This window comes from Helianthus annuus, chromosome 1 (genome assembly GCF_002127325.2).
Source record: "Helianthus annuus cultivar XRQ/B chromosome 1, HanXRQr2.0-SUNRISE, whole genome shotgun sequence".
Lineage (NCBI taxonomy): Eukaryota > Viridiplantae > Streptophyta > Magnoliopsida > Asterales > Asteraceae > Helianthus > Helianthus annuus.
In genome coordinates, this window is record NC_035433.2 from 75,585,808 (window position 1) to 75,604,367 (window position 18,560).

At 43.9% G+C, this 18,560-nt stretch overlaps 1 protein-coding gene across 5 annotated transcripts; it reads right to left on the reverse strand.

The window, feature by feature from the left end:
* Positions 1-94: 94 nt before the first annotated feature.
* On the reverse strand, positions 95-16,357 carry LOC110869415. Of its 5 annotated transcripts, none has more exons than XR_004866755.1 (5): positions 15,983-16,357; positions 15,683-15,786; positions 15,474-15,535; positions 15,253-15,379; positions 95-599 (listed from the first exon to the last, which is right to left on the reverse strand). XR_004866755.1 is itself a non-coding variant. In XM_035977417.1 (5 exons), exon 5 carries the CDS (start codon positions 14,444-14,446, stop codon positions 10,976-10,978), a length of 3,471 nt encoding a protein of 1,156 aa, XP_035833310.1. In that variant the 5' UTR covers positions 14,447-15,159; positions 15,253-15,379; positions 15,474-15,535; positions 15,687-15,786; positions 15,983-16,357; the 3' UTR covers positions 6,636-10,975. The 5 variants fall into 5 exon arrangements, 3 of the variants coding, with proteins under 3 accessions (XP_035833310.1, XP_035833308.1, XP_035833311.1); XR_002553030.2 differs by lacking the exon at positions 95-599 and adding an exon at positions 2,956-3,340; XM_035977417.1 differs by lacking the exon at positions 95-599 and adding an exon at positions 6,636-15,159 and having other exon boundaries at positions 15,687-15,786.
* Positions 16,358-18,560: the final 2,203 nt, after the last annotated feature.

Consider the following 18,560-nt stretch of genomic DNA (forward strand, 5'->3'; position numbering starts at 1 on the left):
ATATTGTTTTCCTTTTCCTTTCCTTTTATAAAAACTAAAGAATGTAATTAACTATTTCTTTTATTCCCCTTTCTTTCATTTTTCATTAAACTTGAGAATGCATTATTAACTTGTCCACATAGTTTAGAGGGTTTTGAAGCTACTCTGACCAAGACAAATTACACTTATTTCTCCTATTACATTACAAATCCAAATAAAAGAAAAATGAACCACTTCATCAAAAAGCAATTGGAACTTGTTTCGGTTCTTCAAGAAAGTCACATCGTTTCGCAGCTTCCAAATCGCCCACCAAACCACAAATATAATTGAACTCACAACCTCTTTTTTCACTTTCGAGCACCCCAAGTTACCCAACCAATCCATCATATCAATCGGGAATCTAACCGGTGGAAACTGAAGGTTTAGCCATCTAGCCACTCTATCCCAAATCCTCCCTACCTTAACGCATTCCCCAAAAATGTGATTAACCGTTTCAGAAACCTCCATACATAAAGGGCATAGAACACATGGAATATCAAACCCCTTCAGATCAAGATTGTTTCTTGTAGCCATCCGATTACCCAACACTCTTCATGCTCCAATATTAACCTTTCACGGGACTACTTTGAACCAGTTAAAAATTGAATTTATGACTTTCACATTAGAAACCTAGATATCACGTAATGATAGTAAGAAACTAGTTCTATACCCGTCCGGTGGACGGGAATAACAATGGTATAATGACATAATTAAGGGAATGAGATACAATAACCTTAGACATTATAACATAACAAAAACAATAAATATTGTTGATGTTATAGATGTTACGTTGATGCTAGTTTTATACATGTCTGTTGGTCGGGTACATGGGTATTGTAATGTTATCCGTTGGCCGAATATTGTAATGTTATGAAATGAAGAGGATCAAGTCATTTAGAGAAGACTATGGGTATGTTTGGCATGAAGCTTTTAGAAGCTTTTAGGAGCTTCAAGCTTTAAGCTTTTAAGAAAAAGCTCCTATTCAATAAAAAGTCTTGTTTGGTTGAAGGAGCTTTAAGCTTTTAGGTTAGGAGCTTGAAGCTTTTGGTTGAACGCTACTACTGGTAGCGTTTAGAAGGAGCTACAAGCTTTTAGGGAAAAATGACTATTTTAACCTCTAAAAATAAGGAACTTTTTAATGCACCAACTTTCTAAATTTTTAGTTATGTCCATTTTGGTAATTTTATACATTTTATTAAAAGCTCCAGCTACTCTACCAAACACCAAATATATCTAAAAAGCTACAGCTACTAGCTACCAGCTACAGCTACCAGCTTTCAGCCACCAGCTACCAGCTTTCAGCTTTCAGCTACCAACCACCAGCTACTTCTGCCAAACATACCCTATATAGAAAAGGACCCCCAAAATTCTGAATTTGGATTAACTTTTCTAAATATTAGTGTATGATGATGATGATACAATTTAATAGGGGTGTGCACGGACCGGTTCGGTTCGGTTCGGTTTTGAGCCGTAACCGTAACCGAAACCGATATGATCGGTCATGACATATCCTTAACCGATCGGTTCGGTTATTTCGGTTTCGCATAATTCGGTTAATGTTCGGTTATTGTTCGGTTACGGTTAAATAACCGGTTTTTTTTTTTTTTTTTGTGTAAGTTGTTGTTGACTTGTCGGGTAATTGGTTGATACGATACTCGAATAATTGTTGAATCAAAATTTTATGTCTGAATCGTTAACTGTTGATGTTTTTCTTGTTTGTTTGTGTAACAAAGAGGGGACCAAAACGCCCATGCTTATTATTCCGTTAAAAGAAAGCAGACTTTGCTCACATGGTGCATGTGATGGGATGGTCATAGTGTTATGTTTTTTCTTGTTATTATATTTTATAAAATGTAATGAATTAATTGTTTGAATTAGTATTTACTTAATACATTCGTATACCATCCTCTATATGTCTGTGTACATGTGTGACCCTATGTATGTATGTATGTTGTATGAACGTGTGTAGTGATTTTGTACACGTTCATACACATAGGGCGGTATGTTTACATACACGTTCATACACATTGGGCGGTATGTTTAACATTATTTTCACGAAATTAGTAAAATAACATTAAAAGTAGTGCAGGGTACAAATAATTAAACCATGGGCTTCTTAAAAACTTGGATCTAAAAACAATGGGCTTCTTAAAAACTTGGACTAGATATAAATATAATCACAAAATATGCATTGGGCCAAAGTTTCGGTTCGGTTATGGATAAATCGGTTATGGATTAGTTGTTAACCGTAACCGAACCGATTTTTTCGGTTATTGTAAAAACGGATAACCGAACCGTCGGTTAAGGCTCGGTTCGGTTATTTCGGTTATATGCTCACCCCTACAATTTAAGTTGGATTCTGCAGCCAAAGGGGGTCATTTTGGACAGCAGACGCAGTGATTTATTATTATTTTTTTTATTATTTGACATGAAAGTTGGTTTTTATCCCGAACCATTTGCTTTATAACATATTATTATGGGACATATTATTACATTTCATGTAAGTTTCATGGTGTTAACATGGTTAATGTAGATCTACAGATCCTCATTCCAACCACATACTGGCATAATATAGGTTGGTACCTGTGTTTACGTAATTCATGCTATACTTTCTAGATCCTCGTAATATTTGCAAACATATATATGAACCCTTGAGGTATATTTTAAACTAACTATAATAAATGTTCTATCCAACGGGCAATGGTAATTGAAAAGGGTATTGAACTGTAACTGGATATTGTTGTTGATGTGGCCATCCTTGTTAGTAGGTTCATATGTATTGTTCATCCATTCCCCATTAACAATGTACTTGTACTCGTAATGCCCTTCCTCTTATAATAAGAATCTAAAATGATTCATTAGCCTGAATATATATGTTGACAGGAAGGCCATCAATTTATTTAAGTTAAACCTCAATATATATGTTGAAAGCCTTAATTACCATTACGCCCTTGACTTTAAAATCAACAATTTTTTTCTCCTACGGTATACATAAGGGACACAAAAGCTATTCAACTGTAAAAAAAAAATGCATATAAGACTCCCCTAATCACAGTTAGTCGGTCATAAGTCTCAAATTGACCCATTTACCCCTTAACAGCCATTCTTATATATGGCGTTCTACATTCAACACTTGAAATAATTACCGTAAAATCTCTATGAACCATGCTTCTTCTCATATGCTAATGGAATCCTCTGCTATTAATTTACATCATCCAAGTGTATGTTCTGCCATTAGTTCTCTCTCAGCTGAATGGCTGTGAATCAGCGTCTCCTTTACAAACAACAAAAATCCGAGTTTTGTCTTTACGAATTACGTACTCTGCAATATGGCAACAACTCCACATGATAAGAAAACTGTTGAAACAATGGTTAACACAAGGATAACCAAGAGGGTCGTTTCACTTAAGGGGTTCAACCTCTTCTCTTGCTCGTATCAAAGGCCTGAGATCTGCAAAACAGTAAACACCGTTAGTCTCGTTAAGAGGGGAAAAGGGGGTTTTCCCTCTTAACCAGGCTCCGGCGTGAGAATAAGTACTGCTCTGAGATGAATAAAACAGTGTGTGTATAGAGTGAGTAAAGAGAGCCAGGATCCTTAACCTGAATGATGAAGGGTCCTATTTATAGCCGGATGGTGAAGAAGGAGGAAGCAGCTGTGCCAGCTGTGGGTGTGCGCCAGCTGTCCGACCAAGGGGAATATCCTCTTGGTCTGCTCTGTCGCGAAGGGTGTAGTGGTACACGTGGCGTCCTTCTATTTGCTTACGCTGGATACCTCGTACTGGTTGCGTCAGACTTGCTCCCTGGATCGTCGCAGGCCTATGTGGCCTTCTCTTAATGGTGACACGTGTTGTCCTTTATGTTGGGCAAAGCATCTTTGATGCCAGCTATGAACCGCCTAGGTGTCTTCTGGAAGCTTCTAGAAGGTCCTGGTGACATGGGTGCCTTGTGTGTATAAAAAGTGGTGTGGTCCCTGCCATGTAGGCAGGGAATTGGGACCATACCTCTTCAAGTCCCCCCAGTCCAGTGTGCCTTCTAGTTGAGTTGATCGTCTAGGAGGGATTCTGGACTTATGAGAGTTGTGGCTTCTATGCATCGCGTTGAAGTTGGTGAATATAAAGTGAGCCAAGTGGACGCGTGCCGTCTGGTTATTGGCTCTCTGCAAAAGTGAGCCAAATGGACGCATGCCGCATGGGTTTTGGCCCTTTGAAAAAAGTGAGCCAAATGGACGCATGCCGCATGGGTTTTGGCCTTTTGAAAAAAGTGAGCCAAATGGACGCATGCCGCATGGGTTTTGGCCCTTTGAAAAAGGTGAGCCAAATGGACGCATGCCGCATGGGTTATGGCCCTTTGAAAAAAGTGAGCCAAATGGACGCATGCCGCATGGGTTATGGCCCTTTGAAAAAAGTGAGCCAAATGGACGCATGCCGCATGGGTTTTGGCCCTTTGAAAAAAGTGGGCCAAATGGACGCATGCCGCATGGGTTTTGGCCCTTTGAAAAAAGTGAGCCAAATGGACGCATGCCGCATGGGTTTTGGCCCTTTGAAAAAAGTGAGCCAAATGGACGCATGCCGCATGGGTTTTGGCCCTTTGAAAAAAGTGAGCCAAATGGACGCATGCCGCATGGGTTTTGGCTCTCTTGTGCTTTCTTTTGTTGGAAGTTTGGTGGTTATGGGGAAGCGTTTGGTGTGACCGTCTGACGTCCCTGTCTTTTCGGAGGCGAACAGTTGCTTTTGCAGTGACTTTCTGTCACATCAGCAGACCCTGTCGCCCATGCTTCCCGAAAAATGAGCCGACGTCTTCTCTCTCCTGTGACGTGTCAGTCATCTATTGGGCGCTTTTTCTGTTCCCTGACGGTCCACTACCCATCGCATTAAATGCGATGGGTATAAATATGGGGCGGTTATCTCTTTCTTACTTCACTTTCGAATTCTAAGTGCAATTTCTCTCTATCTTCTTCCCCTTTGTTCTATCTTTCACCTTTTCAAGTCGTCTTCTTCTTGATTTTTATCATGGCTGATAAGAATCCTACTCAAAAGAAAAGGAAACATAAGAGTAGAGCGCCTCCTGGTCCTGACCAGGCTGTGATTAACTGGAAAGAGGATGAATTCCAGAACCTCGTTAGAGGACATAACTTTCGACCTGAGTGGGGGGCTCGATATCCTCCGTCTGGATCTACTGCACTGGATGCCCCCCTGGTTTTATCACTTTATACGCTGCTTTTTTCCGGGAAGGCAATTTTAGGCTGCCCATTACTAAGTTTGTTGTCGACGTTCTGAGAGGTTATGGTCTTCATATTTCTCAAATAAATGCTATTGGGCTCCCCCGGATTACTCACTTCGAGTTTGTTTGCCGGTCTTATCGAGTTGAACCGACGTTTCCAATGTTCAACACTTTTTATAGCGTGACATATTCTAGTGGTTTTTATTCCTTTCAAGCTAGGACGGGGGTTGTCCCGGTGTGTTCTGCTCCAATAAAGGGTATTCATGACTGGAAGCAGAAGTTTTTCTACATTCGTCGTGGCGTGCTTCCGTCGGAGATGACGTACAGGCAGGTGGCTCAAGGGATCCCGAGGGTGGATCCATTGGAGGATTTTGCTGCCCAAGAATGGTACGGGAGGATAACCGCCAAGGCAACTGCCATTTCTCAGCTGGATGAAATGGCCTTGGTTGGTGCTGGGATGAGCATGCTATGGGTGCCTAAGCATCCTTTGGGTCAGCCTGTGTACAGTCATCGGGGCAAATGTATGATTCCTTCGTATGTTGTTGGTTGTTTATTTCCTTTTAGGCTTTGTCATGTATCTTTAGTTTTGTTGTCTTTCTGCAGTTGGTTACAGCTTGTTGAATGCTTTGGATCCCAAGGCAGCGGGTGCTATGGTTGAAGCCATCCAGGCTGATGGTAACCCAACATGGCTAGATCAAATACGAGATCGCTTCTTACACCCTACCGAGCAAAGTTTGAGCCGATATGCTGCTGAAGTTCTTGGTGAGGATGTTTGGGATGACTTTGTTAACTCTGATCAAGAGGATGTCATCGTTGTTTCTAGTGGGAGTTCTGGTCGGGGTGGCGAAGATCTAACGTCTCGTTCCGCGCGTGCAGGTACCGTGCCTGGTGGCGATGCTGAACCGGTACATGAGGTTGTTGGAGACGATAATGATGCGGAAGCGTCTATTGATCCGTCTGCTCAGTTGGAGACGAGGAAGAAAGCTCGGACTGATAGGTCTGGAAGGAGAGGAGAGGGAGTTGAGGGTGAAGCTGCCGGATCTTCTCGTAAGCGACCCTCCATTCTTTCTTATCTAGATTATGTAGTAGTGTCTGATACGTTGTCTGGCTTAGGCCCTGGGGAGGTGCGTCAAGAGTCGGATCCTGATGATAGGGCTACTTTAACCGAGCATATGAAGAAGAAATCTTTGGATGATCATAAACGTCATCTTGATGAGCAAGCTGCTGCTCTTCTCGCGGCCAAGAGGGCTAAGCTTCAGAAAGAGGCCCCTCCGGCACCTTCAGAGTCTGAGGTTGACTTGGGTGTATTCAGTGGTGGTCGAGGGAACTTGTTGGAGGAGATATATGCTGCTTCTGCTCCTCGCCCTGGTGAGTGATTATTGACAGTATTTTTGTCTTGTTTCTTTTTTTTTTTTTTTTTTTTTTTTTTTGCGTTTGTTGATTGTTGCTTTGTTGCAGTGCTTAAAACGGGTAAGAAACCTCGACCAGTGGATATCTCTCAAATTACTCCACTTACTTCTCCTCCGTCGAGGACTGCTGGTTTGACTCCTCCACGAGACGATGTTGAGGTGAATGTGGAGGGTGGTGAGACTGGAGGTGGAGGTGGTGCTGAAGGTAATGAGACTGCGGGTAATGTTGCGGCGGGTGACAAGGGTAAGGGAATTGAACTGGATGTGGAGTCTAGTGAGACTACTCCGCCGCAGACCATTTATACCAAGCGTCCACCTGGTGATGGAGCCGCATCTGGCACTGTGCGATCTTCGCACTTTGAACGCGTGCCTGAGGATTCGTGGGATAACCCGGCATGTGATGATATGCCTCATGCTCCCCGTTGGAATCTTGTGCAGGGTTCTCGCATGGATGATTTGGACAACTGTCATCAGTTTTTCTCTTTGGCTCTACCGCCCGCTGAGAGGATGTTTCAGAAAACCCGTAACCGCTTTGCTCTTATGGATGATCATGTTAGGGCTGGGGTCAACTTTTTTGCCACTTCTCAAGAAATCCTTCGTGAATGGCGGTTTATGGGGGAAGAGACTCTTGAGTTTGAAGCGTCTAAGAAGGCTTTCTCTGAGGAAAGAGAAAAGTTTAACGCGGAGAAGAAAGGGCTGCAATGGAGGGTTGCGGAAGCTGAGCGAAAGCTCGAAGAACAGAAAAAGTTGAATGAGCAGAAACAAAAAGATTGGGAATCTGCCTGCGCGCGCACGAACTCAGAGATGCAATCTCAGCGCGATGCTATTGTTCGTTTATCCGGTGAGAAGACGGCCTTGGCTGATGAGGCTAATCAGGTGCGGCTTGCTGCAGAGAAAAAGGAGAAAGAGTATATTGCTCGGATTGACAAGCTAGAACTTCTTGCGCAAGAAAAAGCGTCTGAATGTGAGACTGCTCAGCGTCTTCTTGATGAGAAGACGGCGGAGTGTCGTGCCTCTGAACTCCTTGCTGAGGAAACCGCAGCTGATACTAGGTGGTTGTTATCTCGTGGTGTTCCCCTGGTAACTTTTCTTCTCTTCTGTTTTTCCTTTTTGTTTTTTGCGTGTTCTTCCTTGTCATTTTATTTACTCCCTGTGTTTCGTGTAGCTTGCTGATCGTATCGTACATTCGTCGGAACTTGCCAACTATATGTTTGAGTTGGGCGTGGCAGGTTATAACAGCGGACGCAAGTTTGGGTATGCTGAGGGTAGATTAGCTGCTGCCAATAACGATAAGGATTACAAGTTTGAGTTGTATAAGGCTGATTGTGATGGTGCGTATGCTGAGAAGCGTCGAGCATTTGCGATGCTTGACTTTGCTGTTGTGAAGGCTGCTGGCAAATTGGCCCTCAAAGCTGATGGAGTTGCTTTGTTGAAGAAAGCATTGGGAGATGACGGCGCTGGTGGTGCAGGTGGTGCTGGTCCCAGCCGTCCTTAAGTGGAAGTTTCCGGCCTGTGTGCCGCGTATAGCCTTGTATGGGCTTGTAATGGTGTTTTAAGACAATTTCATATTTCGTACCTGCGGTGTTATGTATTTTGACAAATGTGTTGCTACTTTGATTATGTTTATGCAAATTTTGAAATCGTCATAATATGTGCATGTTTTAATTACTTTGATTAGGTGTCACGAATGAATGATGGCGCTGACAGGTGATGTTGTGTTACTACAACGTTTTTATTCTGTCGTTTAAGTATGCGCGCTTGCATGTGACATACGAAGTGATCGAGTTGCAGGTTATTGTGTGAGCTCAGCTGGGATTACAGCCTTGGGAGCATTACAATGTTTAGTTGCCTTGCTATCGATATTTTCGTGTTTATGTGGGCACGAAGTTATGTTTTTTGCCGTTTTGTAGGCTTTGGTTGTGTTTTCGACCCGGCTGTGCACTTGGCTGTGACGAGCCTTGGAGGTCTACAACGTTTCCTATGGTCGAGCCATTGATGTTTTCGTGTACGCCCGAAGTGATAAATGCAGTTGTGACAAAAAATTTGCATGAAGTAAATATAGCCAAACACTTCTTGTATTAGGTAAATGTGTCGGCGATTCGCCCTATACGATTACATGTTTATATGTAGCATTTTCGTAACTGTTGGGCATTCCAGGTTCGTGGAACCTCTTTGTCGTTCATGGTGCGTAGCTTGTATGCTCCCTTGCCGAGGACCTCATCGATGATGTACGGGCCTTCCCATTTGGGAGCCAGTTTTCCCGGTTTTCTGCGTTGGACGCTTCATTGTCCCTTAAGACATAATCGCCTGGGTTGAAGGTGCAGATCCGGACTCGGGAGTTGTAATATTTTTCAAGCTTTGTCTTGTATTTGGCTTCGTTGATTGCTGCCATCTCTCTCCGTTCTTCTAGGAGATCCAGGTCGATCCTCCTTTCTTCTTCGTTATTGATCAGATTCATGGAGAGCATTCTCGGAGATGGAAGCCCGATTTCTGCTGGAATCACAGCCTCGGACCTATAGACCAAGCTGAACGGTGTTTCTCCATTGCTTGTCTTGGGCATTGTTCTATGGGCCCATAATATGCTTGGTAGCTCGTCGACCCATCCTCGTCTTTTTTCACCGAGTCTTGCTTTGATGCCATCAACGATGCTCTTATTGACTGCTTCAACTTGACCATTCCCTTGCGGATGTGCGACCGACGAGAAGGTGTGTTCAATGTTTAGTTCCTTAAACCATCGTTCGAGATCATCTGCTGCAAAATTTGTACCATTGTCGGTGATGATTCGGAGTGGAAGGCCGAAACGGCATATGATTTGTTCCCAGATAAATCGTTTAACGACTGCCGATGTGGTTGACGCAAGTGCTTTTGCTTCTACCCACTTGTTGAAGTAATCGACCGCGACGATGATGAACTTGACTGCCCCCGGAGCTTCTGGGAAGGGGCCCACCATGTCTATGCCCCATTGCTGGAAGGGCCATGCGGTTGTTACTGGCACCAACTCGTTTTTTGGACGCATGGTTTTTGGTGCATGCCGTTGGCAGCCGCTGCATTTCCTTAATTCCTTCACGGCATCGAGGTGCATTCCGGGCCAGTAGTAACCGGCGTTCATTACTTTAGCCACTACCATGCGCGGCCCGGCGTGGATGCCGCAGATGCCTTCATGTACTTCCCGGATCAGATAATTTGCATCGTCGGCGTCAACACATCTCAGCAGAGGGCCGAGATATGACTTTCGGTACAATATCCCGTCCGCCATTTGATAATGTTCTGATTTATACTGGATTTTCCGCGCCTCGGCTTTATTTTCTGGGAGTATCCCGGACTGTAAGTACATGATGATGGGTGTCATCCAGGACGTGGTTCCTGTTTGGATGACGCTGACTTCTCGGAGTGGAACAGACGGGTTGCTTAAAACTTCTATGCGTACGTCTTTGGCTAGGTGCTGAAAATTTGTTGACGCAAGCTTGCTTAAGGCGTCTGCCGGCTTGTTTTCGCTGCGGTTTATGTGGTGCACCTTGTAAGAATAGAAAGTTTGCAGCAACGTCTTTGCTTGGTTGAGATAGAGTGCCATTATGTCGCCCTTAGCTTCGTATTGACCGTTGATTTGGCCTGCCACTAGCATGGAGTCCACATGTGCCTCAATATGTCGGACTCCCATTTTGATTGCTAAGCGCAAGCCGGCCAGGAAGGCTTCATACTCTGCTTCGTTATTTGTGCTCTTGAAGTCTAGACGTATGGCGTAAGTGAACTCGTTTTTGTCAGGGCTCACTAGCCGTAGCCCCGCGCCTGCCCCATCTTCGTTGACCGTCAGTATACAGCATCCATGGTTCTTCGGTTTGTTTTTTCTCCGCTTTCTTCATCGCCTTACACTCTCTGTCTTTGTCATCGGGGACTTCTGTCATGAAGTCTGCCAAAACTTGGCCTTTTATCGACGGTCGTGGTCTGAAGACTACGTTGTGTCCCCCTAGCTCTATCGCCCATTTGGCCAACCTTCCTGATATTTCCGGCCTTGCTAGGATATTCCCAATATTGTAATTTGTTAACACGTGGATGACGTGATTGGCGAAATATCGGCGTAGCCTTCTTGACGCGTGAATCAGTGCAAGGACAAGCTTTTCCATGATTGCGTATCTTGTTTCTGGGTCGGTTAAGGTTCTGGACACATAATACACAGGTGTTTGGACACCTTGTCGATCAACCAGCAATACGGCACCGACGGCCCTGTCGGAAGCTGAGAGGTACAAAACCAAAGGTTCTCCTTTGTTTGGTGCGGTTAGAGTTGGCAGCTTGATGAGACAGTCTTTCATCTCGCGGAACGCATTTTCTGCTTACGGAGTCCATTGGAATTGGGTTTTCTTCATGCAGTTTCGCAAGGTGTTGATGAATGGGAAAGATTTTGCCGCGTGGTTAGCTAGGAATCGATTGAGGGCTGCCAATCGTCCTGCGAGCTTTTGCATATCTTTGATGCTTGCTGGTGAAGGCATCCTCTCTATGGCCTGGACCTTTTCTGGGTTCACCTTAAAACCATCTTTGGTGACTATGAAGCCCAGAAACTTTCCTTCCTCCATTCCAAATGAGCACTTTGCTGGATTCAGTTTGATGCTCACGCTGCGCAGCGTGTTGAAGGTTTTCTGAATGTTTACCAGCATCGCGCTCTCCTCCCTGCTCATGATTACCAGATCGTTCATGTATACCTCGATGTATTTACCGATGGCGTCACTAAATGTTTCGTTCATCAACCGTTGATACGTAGCACCTGCATTCTTTAAGCCGAACGGCATCTTGGTGTAGCAGTATAGCCCCGTTGGCGTGCGGAATGCGGTTTTATCCTCGTCTTGAACAGCCATCTGGACCTGGTGGTATCCCTTGTAGCAATCCAGAAAACATTTCCACCGAAACGTTGCCAAAGAATCTATTTTCTCGTCTATGTCTGGCAACGCATAGCAGTCACGGGGGCATGCTTTGTTCAGATCCTTGTAGTCGACGCACATTCGCCAACTACCATTCGGTTTCTTTACCATAACTGGGCTTGCCACCCACGTTTGGTACCGGACTTCCCTGATGATTCCTGCGTTTAGCAGTTCTAACACTTGTTCTTTCATTGCATCATTTTTGATGTCCCCCAGGTGTCGTTTGGCATGCACCACTGGCTTCGCATCCTCTGAGACGTTTAGCCGGTGTTCCGCTATATGCCATGGAACACCAACCATATCGGCCGGTGTCCAGGCGAACACGTCCATGTTGTCATGCAGTAATTTCTTTAGCGCCGCACGCGTTAGGTCAGACATTGCGGGTCCCAGAGTGACCGTTTGTTCTGGGTATGCGCTATTCAATACCCATTTTTCTGCCTCTCTGCGCGGTGCGGGCTTGCTTGCTTTTGCCGGCCTGATTTCGTCTGTTGCTAGCACTTCCTTGCTTGCGTATATCAACGCAACGCCTGTTTCGGTTGGAAAGCCTATGGCAGAATGTGGTGCGGAACAGATCATACTGAAATCTCCTTGGGATTCTCGTCCTAAGAGGATGTCATGCCTTGAATGTGCCGGTAGCACCATGAATGTGACTTCTTCAGTTCTTGAATTTCTCCCATCAGAAAGTAATACTGGAAAAGATATTTGTCCTAGGGGAAAGACGGCCTCGTTGCAGAATCCAGTTAATGGGTAGTCAACTGGTTCCAGGCGCGCCTTATCCTCTTGGTCGAATTGATTGAAGCACTGTTCATATATGATGTCTGCGGTGCTTCCGGGATCAATAAAGATGTAATCTGTTTGGTAGTGGCCGATCACCCCTGGAATGACTATTGGCCGCTTTTCTCTTGGACCTCCCCTGACAATTGGGAACACTACTTGCTTCTCGCGCCATGAATCATCCTGTGCGCGTTTGTTGTAGTTTTTTCTTGGTCGCCGTGGTCCTCCTTGCACCATATGAGTTTCTAGCTTTCTGAGCTTCTTGTTGTCTGGACCTTCATCTCTTCGTTGTATCTGGCGGTAATCGCGCTTTCCTCCTTTGACTAAGTGACCGAGCTTTCCGTCTCTTAGAGCTCTTTCGATTTCTTGTTTTAAGCTGAAGCAATCATCGGTCAAGTGGCCCGTGTCTTTGTGGAATTCACAGAAGAGATTTGGGTCCTGACCCCTTTTGTTGCGCATCTGCAAGGGTGGTTTGAATTGATGGTTCTCTGTAGCTAAGACTTCAGAAGGTGTTTTGGTTAGTGGAGTCCACTGCTTTTCTCTATTTTCGCGCTTTACTTCTTTTCGATGGGCTATCTGATTGATCGTATGGCGTGCGTCGTCCCGTGGGGGGCTTCTTTCTCTGTTCCCAGAGGCCCTCCAGGGTTGATTTCTGCCCCTTCTGTTGTTTCGGTCATGATGGTTGTGTGCGCGCTGACGGTGATCGTCACCGGTCAGTTGCCTATCCGTCTGCGCAATGGTCTTGGCCGCTTCAATGAAGGTTTCCCAGTCTTTGGGTCCTCCATCTCGCCCTTTGATTCTTTTAACCAGATCATCGCACTTGACTGCTCGCATGAAGTGTGCACGCATCATTTTTTCTGGTATGTCTCCGATCTCTAGACATTCTTTGTTATACCTTGTAATGAAATCTTCTACGCTTTCATAATCTTTTCTCCATATGTTCAGACAATCACCTGGATCTCTTGCTTGTCTTCGTTGCTGAGAGAAGTGTGCCAAGAACTTCTCTCGGAAGTCGACCCATGATTTGATTTTGCCAGCCGGTAAGTTGTCGAACCAAATGCGCGCCGCGCCGACGAATGTCTGAGCGAACAGGTGGCACCATGTTGGTAAGTTCCATCCGCCTGTTGCTCCCGCACCTTTAAACACCTGGAGGTGATCGTCTGGGTCCGTCAACCCATTGTATTTACCTACGTTGTGTGGTAACTTTGTTTTGTCGATGGCTGCGCATGCGATTTCTGGAATGAATTTTGAATTTTCAGCCATGTCCTCAGGACGATAGCTCAAGGTGAAGTCATGCTCTGCTTTGGGGTTGTACCCCGCGCGCTTGGTTGGTTTGTAAGCCTCGTGTTCTGGAGGAAGTCTGCTAAACACTGTGGATTCTGCCTTGTACGTTGGGTCGTCTTCCTCCTCTTCCCATTCTGTATTCATGTTGCGTGCGCCCAAACGGGTTTGGATCGGCCTTCGTTGTTGATTGGAAGTTTGGACGAAGTTGCTCTCTGTTTCCGCATAGGTATCGCGCGTGTCTTGTATGCTGGGTCTTCTGACCTGTTGCACTGGTTCTCTTTCTGGTCGTAAGTTCCACGCGTTTGTCTGCTGAGCCGTGTGTGTACTCAGAGACCTTGGTTGTGGAGTTACGAACGCTGATTGGTTAGCCTGTGCTTGGAGCAAGGCTTGTTGTGCGCTGAGCTGCGTATAAACGAGGTTTATAGACGCCATCTGTTCGGCATACCAGGAAGCCAGAGTTTTTCCTTCGGGTAGCCCTAAAAGTGCAGAATAGTTGAGTTGTGCTTGTTCCGATGGCGCCGAAGGGCCTGGCCCCTGGCTTACAGTCTGCATCGGCGGTGGGGTTTGATGTAACATCCCCGTTGGAGGTTGGAGAGCAGCCCCGTTTGTGGTTTGAGTAATGATTCTTGTTGGTGTTTGGAAAATGGGTACAGTTGTGGTCTGGCTAGCAGCCCTGGACGCACTTCCAAAAATGGACGGAAACTCGTTGTTCAGCTGACCTTCTTGGATGGTCTCGTTCCTTTGACCGCGTTGGACGTGTGCCGTGTCCGAAACGAGTTCAAAAGAAGAGATTTCTCCGTCAGCTGGGTGTGAATGATTTTGGTCTGCCATTTTCACGAGTGTTTTCTAAAAGAGAAAAAGAGGTGAGAGTGGTCTTGCAAAAAAGCGGATGGCGCCAATGTTGAAACAATGGTTAACACAAGGATAACCAAGAGGGTCGTTTCACTTAAGGGGTTCAACCTCTTCTCTTGCTCGTATCAAAGGCCTGAGATCTGCAAAACAGTAAACACCGTTAGTCTCGTTAAGAGGGGAAAAGGGGGTTTTCCCTCTTAACCAGGCTCCGGCGTGAGAATAAGTACTGCTCTGAGATGAATAAAACAGTGTGTGTATAGAGTGAGTAAAGAGAGCCAGGATCCTTAACCTGAATGATGAAGGGTCCTATTTATAGCCGGATGGTGAAGAAGGAGGAAGCAGCTGTGCCAGCTGTGGGTGTGCGCCAGCTGTCCGACCAAGGGGAATATCCTCTTGGTCTGCTCTGTCGCGAAGGGTGTAGTGGTACACGTGGCGTCCTTCTATTTGCTTACGCTGGATACCTCGTACTGGTTGCGTCAGACTTGCTCCCTGGATCGTCGCAGGCCTATGTGGCCTTCTCTTAATGGTGACACGTGTTGTCCTTTATGTTGGGCAAAGCATCTTTGATGCCAGCTATGAACCGCCTAGGTGTCTTCTGGAAGCTTCTAGAAGGTCCTGGTGACATGGGTGCCTTGTGTGTATAAAAAGTGGTGTGGTCCCTGCCATGTAGGCAGGGAATTGGGACCATACCTCTTCAAAAACGAAAAAAAAAAAAACAGGAAAAGCAATCAGAGGTGCAAATAAAATTAAAAACACACAAGATAAGAGCTCGCATTGTAACACACCATGAAGTAGTAGTGTGTTCATCCACTACCGTACTTCTTTCTAATCTGGCAAGTATAGCACCAATTTATCCATTTCCTTAATCGCTTTTGTCTTATGTATTGATTCCGTTGCTTCTTCAAATAATTTCTGCAGATGAAAAAAAAACTGTAAGTGTGGCTAAACCAGTAAGATAGTTGGTTAAGCTGTCTTGAAACCTAATTACATAGGACGAGAAACATACACCCGGATTCTGCATTTTACAGATCACATCTCTACCTATTTCAACGATCACTTAGTATAGCACTGCAGAAAGTTATTTATCAGATCAGATGAACATGTTTTGGCACACCGGACTGTCAGTCCAGTTTAATAACAATATCAACCATGCTTTAACAATCACACAAGGTTACTGATTTTAGAGGGGAGATTTTGCCAGATGTATTCGCGCACCTACACAGTGTTAAGCAACTGCACATTGAGGAGAGTTGTCTTCCTCTGAAGACACCATCCGCCTCCACCACCAACCGCCATCATCATATGCCCACCATCCCTCCCTACAATATAAACATAAAAAAATTGATAAAATATTTGTTTTCAAGACATAGAAAATCATGTTAACAACTGTACAAGATAAGAAAGGGACATATAACGGTGGAGAAGGGGAACGATTTTGATATAATAAACCTAATGTCGCCGGACTTTCAAGAACCAGTTTTGACATCTACATGGAATAGAGATTTAACGACTTACCCGGTGTGTCAGTAAAATTGATGGATCTCAGAAACATAGATTTATTGAAGAAGAAGAAGAAGAAATCGAGTCGTGTCGTAAGAAATTCCTTTGTAGTCTTCCGCTAGATCTGCCATCACTCTTCTAACATTGCTCCGATTCTTCTCTGTGAACTAAATTCCAAAATTAGACCTAATTACAAAATCACACCTTCAAATCTGTGCAAGAAATAAGAGTGAAGATGAAGAGGAAGCCAGTTTTGGGTAAAAGGTTTGAACGGAGAGGTGACGTGGGTTTTAACTTCCGGTCAAAGGGAAACCAAATATAAACCTCCCCTTCTAGAAGGTTTCTCTGATTTACAAGGGACCGACAGGATTTAACCTCATCTTCCTCCAATGGCTCACATTCTATATTATTGTTTTCTTTGACTTTAAGGGAAACATAAGAATATATAATTAGAGAGAAGTCTCAAGATGGTTTGACTTGGTACTTTGTATGCAACAAAGAATTATTTTTTTTTTTTTTTTTTTGAACGGCCAACAAACTCAATCCCGAGCACTCTCGGGGCACCCACTGGACAAACGGAGTACTCCGAGAGTAACCCGAGTCCACCACCAATTCCGGGGAAAACCCGGTAACCCACCCGCCCGTAGGCACGACAGTGAAATTACCGGTAAAACCCGTTTGGCTCAAGGATCCAACCCAGGTTTCCCTGGGTCTCCTATCATTGCCCACCAGTGCCTCACTCTGCACCAAGTGGGAGTTGAACCTGCATCTCTCAAGAGAAATGCAAGCCCTCCACCACTTGATCTAGAGATCATTGGCTGCAACAAAGAATTATAATTTTGGTTTTATGAAAAATAGCCGTATGTTGTTTATTTAGAAATATGAGTTTATCAAAGAGTTATTATATGTGTTTACTCGATATTAAGTCAATTTTAGCTACTAAATCTTTTTATTGTATTAGATTTTTCCTATAATACTATTTCACAATATGTTATTCGAGTACAAGACTCGAGTAGCAATTTGAGCATGCTAGTGACAACTCGATGTACTCAACCAAAAAAAACTTACGAATTACGCGAACTTGAATAAACCTATGGAGACTATGATCGGGTTTTGGATATGGTTTTATAATCTTGAATCAGTGAAACCCAAATAACCCAATCCAGAAAAACCCGAAACACAAAAAGCACCCTTAATGGATAAGGGAAAATGTCACATAATAATAATTAAGTTTGATAGATTGTTTCAATCAGGTAACTCATTTTTTGTGTGTTTCAATTAGGTCATTAAAGTTTGAAAATGTTTCAATTAGGTAACTCAAGTTTATAGAAAAGTTCAAATCCTAGATAACACTATTATACTCATCCCAGTCCGGGTTTTTATATGTAGATTATAAGAAATTTAATAGACATTTCTAGATACAACATCATCTTGTTTTTTTCCCGTCTACGCTTTGATGTTCATAACCGAGCTCACCAACACATAGGTGCAACATGTTAAGGCTAATACTCTTTTATATCAATTTGTATATTTTATACTTTGTGCAAAATTTGAATCTAGTGTTATGTATGATTGGGAAGGGAAGTAACTACACTGCAAAAATGGAACCGGATTGTACATGGAGCGTGGTTAGCACAATGTAAGATAGAGTCTGAGCGAGCGTGACTAAGGAAAGAATGGAGTTGGAGCTGGAATAGTATCACCTAAAAGACAACATGAATAGACTTAGACCGGGATTAATATCACCTACATGGAGGTGAGCAAGGAAAGGGAGATAGTTCTATAACTTTAATCATAGTGTGAGCATGGATGGAGCGTGACTAAAGGAGTAATGGAGTTGGTACACCTACAAATAAATATGGAACGTGACAAAGGGATTAATGGGGTTGTTACGCCTATAAATAAATAAACATGGAGCGTGAATAGGTAAGGAGAGTGTAGGTGAAGAATAGAGTGTGATTAAGGGAGAAAGTTTTGATTTTAATTGTGGGAGTATCAATAAGAGCAAGGGAAATGTTTTACCTAAAATCTTTCAACCTGGAGCATGTGGGGTGTTCATTATTTGGTTCGCAACCGAATTAACCGATAACCAAATCGATTCGAAAACCGTTTAAAACCAAACCGAATTACATATTTGGTTTTTGGTTTGGTTATGAACCGAAAACCGAATTTTATGTTGGTGACGTGTAAATGGGACACATCTACAATTAAAACCTCACCATCATCAAATTCAAATTCAAGGGTCAAATCTCCATTTAGATGAAGTAGTAGAATTGTAAAACTCCAACACGCGAGGTCATCAGCATCAAGTGTCTCTTGCAATTTCTCTATCTGATCACCTTGTGAAGCACATAAAAATTAATTATGACAAATATAACACTTTTATAAGCTATGATAAAATAAAAGTGGTTATTTTTGTAAAGTAAACAGGTAGGCTATTAAGCTACGGTACCAAAATTGCAAGTTAAGAGTGAAAGTAAAGACAAAGCTCTTGACCTCTTAGTGGTGAATTAGTTTTTTTTTTTTGAACGGCGACTTTCACAACAGACGGCAAGGCCGCTAGCTACCGAATGGTAGCCACCATTGCCCCACT